A 6,275-nucleotide genomic window follows, 5' to 3' on the forward strand; every position below is an offset into this window, starting at 1 on the left:
AATCACTTACTCTTGTTCAACAACAGAGCTCGAGAAGAATGAAGAAAGAGGCAGAAGAGTGTGGTAGGTGATATCTATACTGCAAAATCTTATACTGTGAAATGTGTGACAGGTGCCTGAATGCATTGATAAAACTTGCACAAACTGGTATCAAACCCTGGGTATTGACTGGTAACAAGATGGAAAACAGCCGTTAATACTGGGTATATCCTACTACCGATATTTGAAGAGAAATGTTTGGCTCTAACTTCTCACATGTTGTTGTAAATATTATTCTTTCTTGCAGCTGTGCTTGTAGTCTTCTGAGGCAGGGAATGAAGAAAATAATAATCACTTTAGGACAAGATACAATTCGGATAGGGGTGATGAAGCCTGATGCAGAAGAAAAGAGTAGTCTTTCCAGGAGAACCATTGTAAGATAGAATAGAATGCTGGGCATATAATAAATGTGTGTGTGTATAATTCCCAATCTAAATCGAATCTAACTAAAATTTCCCGGGTCAAATTAAGTTCAGCAACTTATAGACTTCCATACTACAATTTCAAAACTTAGAGCTGAAAAATAAATTGTAATTTAATAGTTCCTCGTACATTGACAACAACGAACCATACCTAATTCCATAGCCAGTAATCTTTGTTGACGGCAGGCAAATAAAAATAGGTCCAGGACGATGCAAAGGCAAAAATGCAACAAGCAGTCACTGAGAGGAGAAATTAGTGTTCTACGTCTTTACTACACTTGTTTTGGCGTGGCAATGACGAAGCAACACAGTGGGAGCCAAAATCTTAACCTACATTTACTTTGGCTGTACCGGAAGACTCTGCTGTGGTTGAGCCGACATTTGCAACTCGAGGGCATTGTGATACATATGGCTTGAGCTACAGCAAAATAGCAGCAGCATAAAACATTAAGCATCATTAGACAGTGACAGATTATAATATAAAGGGTCAAAAACATTAAGATTACTGCCAACTTAAAAACAATAAAAACACAGCACAAAAGAATATTGTAGTCATGGCAGGGAGCAGAATTTATAAAGAACATTTATATTCAGTTCGAGCTGCAAGATAATGATTAAGAGTTCTTTTCAGCGAGATTCAACAAAATCAATAAAAAAAAATAGAAAAGTGATTTGTTGTTCTACCTTAAAATCCGTCAAATCTGGAACTACATAACGCGGCATCTTCTCATCCATCATAACATAACCACCTGTAAAGACAATATAGATTTGGTTCCATAATTAGTAAAATCTGAATAAATTTAATTTCAAATTCTGAACTTAGTGTAAGATAGTCAATCACAGTAAATAAATTTTGAACTTGTTTGCCATTGTATAAGAATTGTAATCTTTTCCCTTTTCAATCACTGAAGCATTAAAACAACTTGTGGCAACGAAGACCAGAAAGGTGAAATTCTAATACAAGTCCACCCAATATTGGATGCTCCATTTCTATGGGATAGCAAGAGCAATGGCAATACCAGCCAAACTACAAAATGAAGAATTACTCTAACTTAACCAACAAGTTAGACCAACAGAATACCCTTTAGCTCAGATGACTAGATCTGAATTGGGAACAAAAGAAGATCAAAACTTTAAGAAGTGCATGCAGTTGCAGATGCTAGTAACCGTTTTATGATAAGAAGAGTTATTGAAGTGATGAAGACATTAACCTTTCCGAGTGTGAAAACCAGTGGGCTTGCAGTTCTTTCCCTTGTAGTAGTCTCTTGGCCCTCTTTTAGAAGATAATATACTCAGTGATGAAGTTCTCTTTCTCCGCATTGCCCTAGTCAGTCCTATTATCAATCCCAGAGGCATTTTGTTTCCTTCTGTTACCTTTGATCAACCTACAGGCACAGTCCATGTAATCTAAATAGAAAACATAAATACAGTAGTAGGGACACATGTGCATTCACTTACTCCAAACAGATACTAATTGATCTGTAGAAATTTCATAGGAGAAGAGAGATTTGATTGAAAGTGGACGAGGATTGAATAAGGCTAGGCATCATGCTACAGAGGGACAGAATGAGAAGAAATAAATAAATAAAGCTCTTGGTTGCAGGAATAATGCAGCTGTCTGGACGTTGAAAAATTTGTATGCACGGATTCATGGAATACTTGAGCAAAGCATAAACATGACGGTAAATTCATGTATTCAAGTTATTAAGAAATGACTCCAAAGGTAGGCAGTCAACCCACTATCTTAGCACTTAAAGTGCTCAATATAATTTTTTTTAAAAAAAATAAACTGAAGATGACTAAATCATCTGATTATAAAAAAAATAACAAAATGCTTCATATTTCACGTTGCAATCAAGAAAAAAATCCACAACGAGATAAAGTTTAATACTTCATAATTATCAATCCAAATTGTAAGCAAATACATAGCTAGTTTATAATTAGTGTCATGTTACAATACCAAAATATATAGATAACATAGATAAAGATAACTAATGACAAATGAACAAAAACTAATTAAAAAATATTTTTTCTTAGACTTTAGGGCCTCATAGAGGGTCCTCCTTGGCTGCCTGAGTGGTTTGCTTGTCCGACTTTTTTAAAGGGGGGTTTGCTTGGCTGCCTTTTTAAAAGGGCTAGATACTAGGCAAAATGACCCCTTGGCATATGCAGCTACACAGCCACCTACCACCTAAGCAGTCACTTAGAACGCTTTCCAAGCCTATGTGGATATTCAAATCAATCCATAGAAAAATTGAAGTAACAGATGAAATACACATTTGCAATCTCAGAAAATATTATTTCCCCATAGGATGGAGATGTTAGTCTGATGTAGATACTTAATGTCTAATTCCTGATCAGGATTTTTCATATAGACTAAACAAGGACTGCAACAGCACATCATAGCTATCTAAAAATTTCACTTCCTTATCTAAATCTTGAGCAAATTTGACATGATTCTCAAATTACACATTATTTAAGCGGTTCAATTCAAACATCATCTTGATTACCACTAAATCTATGAAAAATTCACACTAAAAAATATTAGCTCTTATAATAACCATAAGTTGGGGAAATTATTTCCTGATATTTTGAGGCTAAATATTAGAAAATTGGAATTCAAACTACACGCATAAACTCCCATCTTACAATGGTCTTATGACCCAGGTCAGATTTTCAATGACAGAACTTCTGGTACTCGAGCACAAGCAGTCTAATTTACTTGTGTATGCATCCCCTCTCATGACTAAATCCATGAATGCTTTACAAAAAATAAAGGAGTAGCTGCTATATCAAACTAAATACTAGTAAATACAGAAGACCTAAAACTAATAGAAGGTTTTATAGAGGTAAACCTCAATAGTCAGAATATTTGATTCCTCAGTTATCTAAGTTTTGGTCCAAGTTTCTTTTCAGCTTTTGTAATATTTGTTTCATCAAGTTATCTACAAATCATAGTTTCCTGAACACTTGAATTGAACGCAACTATTAGACAAGTATATCTATTGTGGAGAACATAATAAAACTCTGTCGATTTCATCAACTATGAGACAGAAATATAAATCCAAGACCAAAAAAAGAAAAGGGAAAAATGATAGGAGGGGCAAAAACAGAAATCATAAAGTGCAATTGCAGAAGAATTAAAGAGTATAAAATTACCAACAGTATAAAAGTAATATCTTATTGATAATATTAGTTCATCAGTACAAAGTATGTACCAATAATACGTATATATAAATAGTTTATAACATAATCTTCATAATTAAATCATACTAACTTATTTATTCATATAAAATCAAACAATCGATATCACATCCCCACTATCTATTGTCTAACTTCCCATCAACCAAGGTATAATAAAGATTTCTCAAATGAAAAAGTTCAATGAAACTTTCCAGTCAAGAATAAACCCAAATCCGAAGGATAAAGTTATAGTTGAAATTTAATCATCGAAGAATTTTAAATCAAAGAAAACAAATAATAGAGCAGAAGATTACTCACCCACCACTGCCTTCGATTAAATAAGTCAAAAGGAGGCTTATAGCCTAAGAAACCTAGCACGCTCCGGCCACGTGATGCTCAGGGGAAGGAGGGTGTCACCGGCGGCGGGTGGAGGGGAGAAGAGGCACTGGAAGAAGGAAAAAGAAGAAAGGGGAAGGAAGGAAGGAAGGAAGGAAGGAAGAGGAAAGGTGGGATCCTCGGAAGAGAGGAGAGGTGGGTGGCGTACGGCGCGTGGGAAAACCTAACTCTTCACCGTTTCCTTAATTTATTTTAATCTCTTTCTGCAAGGCTATCTTTGTCATTCAACATCATCTATGATTGTCCGAATCCTTGAATGGGATTAAAGTTGTATGTCGGGACCCGCTTATCCAACCAATAGGAAGGCGAGTAGGTGAAGATTTTACAAAGATATAAATCCCTTGCCATCATTCGGTTTTGACCTATGATTAATATGCAGGAGATAAATTACGAATAACAGTAGTGTATATGGTCAAGGTAAAAAAAAAAAAATCATATCTCAAGTATTGCACCGTCCGAGGGTTTCAACACAATCATGGACGATCCACGTTGCGCTTGATTTTTCTTTACAAATACCGTACATAATAGATTTTTCAAGGATTATTTTATTATTATTGAAAAAAATAAAAGACACCTGAAATTATTAGAATTGTTAATAGGGTGCCGTTTATTTTTAAAAAGTTAAAATAATATATTTTATTATAAAATTATTTTTTATTTAAACATTATTATAGACAATTCAACTTGATAAAAAACTATTAGATATATACAATACTTTTACATAATTTTTTATTATTTTAAAATTACTTAAACACTTTATCAATTTAATTTAGAATTATTTAAGTATATCTTAAATCGTATTAAATAGTTGTTAGAATAGATAGTCGTATGCTTATTATAAAATTAAAGTAGCCATTAATTAGTCATTAATAATTTTAACTTTTTAAAGATGATGCTCATCAAATGTAAATAATATCATTCAAATTAATAAATAATTTTTAATATAAAATTATTTAATATATAATATTTAATATATACTGATGCGGTGATGAAGAGAGGGGTCTCACCCTGCTGCCACGGTAGATGTCAGGAAGTCAAAGCCTAGGAGGTCAACGCTTATAGGGCATCGGTCGGTCGGGCAAAGCATGCCCCGACTGGCGAGAAGCATTCAAACACGGCGCTCAAGGGACAACGATGTGTCGAAGTCGAGCCGAGCAGCTACCCTGCTCGACCAGCCAACAAGAATAGGCATCGACAGAGTTCAACTTCGGTCGAGCGGCTTCCCCGCTCGGCCTAGCAGCAGACCCGACATCAGCCGAGCACGTGGACAGTGAACTTCTCGCCGAGCGGCTTTCCAGTTCGGCCCAGCAATAGATCACAAGAACAGTGGACTTCTGGTCGAGCGGCTATCTCGCACGGCGCGACAGCAGATAGCACATGGATAGTAGAATTCTGGCCAAGCGGCTACCCAGCTCGCCCAAGCAACAGACACAGCAGAATATCTTTTGACATCCTTTTGGGAGCTAGTGTCGCTGACAGGCGGCATGGTCAGACAGAGAATCGTACGGCGGAAGCTCCCACTGTCGCTTCAGAGATATGCTCGGCCCGTTAAGGTATTGTGTTAGGGGCACTTTACTGACACGTCTTTTTAGAAAAATCTTTGAGATGTGTGCTCACTTGGGGAAGTGTGCACACGTGCTTCTGAAGCTCTATATAAAGGAGGTCCAAGCGTCGGCGGAGGTATGCTTTACATGTAATATTTACTGTTGCGTTACTATTCCCGTTGCTTCTTCTTCTTCTTGCTTCGGTGGAGACTAACTTGAGCATCAGAGGGTCATCGCCAGGGATCCCTTTTCTGGCTCGGCACTAACGCTGCTTGTGTTGTAGGTCGGAGCGACGTCCACCAGAGGCCAACAGGAGCGTCACATCCCCAGCATCCTTCTTATCGACTTTAGGACATGATCATATTTGGCGACGTCTGTGGAAACGTCACCTGCATCCGAGCTGAGAAGATGGATGATGCTGAACGACTAACCACCATAACACTCACTCAGGAGGAGCTGAAGATGCTCGTGCAAGCATGAGTAGTGAAAATGATCGAGCAATAACAACAACAGGCGCTAGCCGATCGGCCAGCACCGCAGCCTGCAACATTGACGGCTGAGAGGCGAGCGAGGCAAGAAGACCGAACAGAGCAACTATCTATATGGGGTCAAAACCGAAGGCCGACCGACACACAAGGGGAAGTGTCGCCCGCGTCGATCCCCTTCCATTGAGCTCTGTTCCAAACCCCCT

The 6,275-nt window shown here is 37.4% G+C and overlaps 1 protein-coding gene across 2 annotated transcripts; it reads right to left on the reverse strand.

Moving 5' to 3' along the window:
• Positions 1 to 549: 549 nt before the first annotated feature.
• LOC121981261 (39S ribosomal protein L41-A, mitochondrial-like) lies at positions 550 to 4,210 on the reverse strand. 2 transcript variants are annotated; one of them, XM_042533700.1, is made up of 5 exons: positions 3,963 to 4,210; positions 1,920 to 2,012; positions 1,673 to 1,846; positions 1,146 to 1,210; positions 550 to 879 (listed from the first exon to the last, which is right to left on the reverse strand). In XM_042533700.1, exons 3-5 carry the CDS (start codon positions 1,815 to 1,817, stop codon positions 787 to 789), a joined length of 303 nt encoding a protein of 100 aa, XP_042389634.1. In that variant the 5' UTR covers positions 1,818 to 1,846; positions 1,920 to 2,012; positions 3,963 to 4,210; the 3' UTR covers positions 550 to 786. The 2 variants fall into 2 exon arrangements, with proteins under 2 accessions (XP_042389634.1, XP_042389633.1); XM_042533699.1 differs by lacking the exon at positions 1,920 to 2,012.
• Positions 4,211 to 6,275: the final 2,065 nt, after the last annotated feature.

Source organism: Zingiber officinale, chromosome 5A (genome assembly GCF_018446385.1).
Source record: "Zingiber officinale cultivar Zhangliang chromosome 5A, Zo_v1.1, whole genome shotgun sequence".
In the NCBI taxonomy this organism is placed as follows: Eukaryota; Viridiplantae; Streptophyta; class Magnoliopsida; order Zingiberales; family Zingiberaceae; genus Zingiber; species Zingiber officinale.

Excerpts from the sequence above, each read along its gene's own strand:
- LOC121981261 (XM_042533699.1), bottom strand. The coding sequence starts at position 1,817 with ATGCCTCTGGGATTGATAATAGGACTGACTAGGGCAATGCGGAGAAAG. Across the intron at positions 1,211-1,672 it reads TGGTTTTCACACTCGGAAAG|GTGGTTATGTTATGATGGAT; the intron begins GTTAATGTCTTC and ends TTGTCTTTACAG. Across the intron at positions 880-1,145 it reads CAGATTTGACGGATTTTAAG|CTCAAGCCATATGTATCACA; the intron begins GTAGAACAACAA and ends ATTTTGCTGTAG.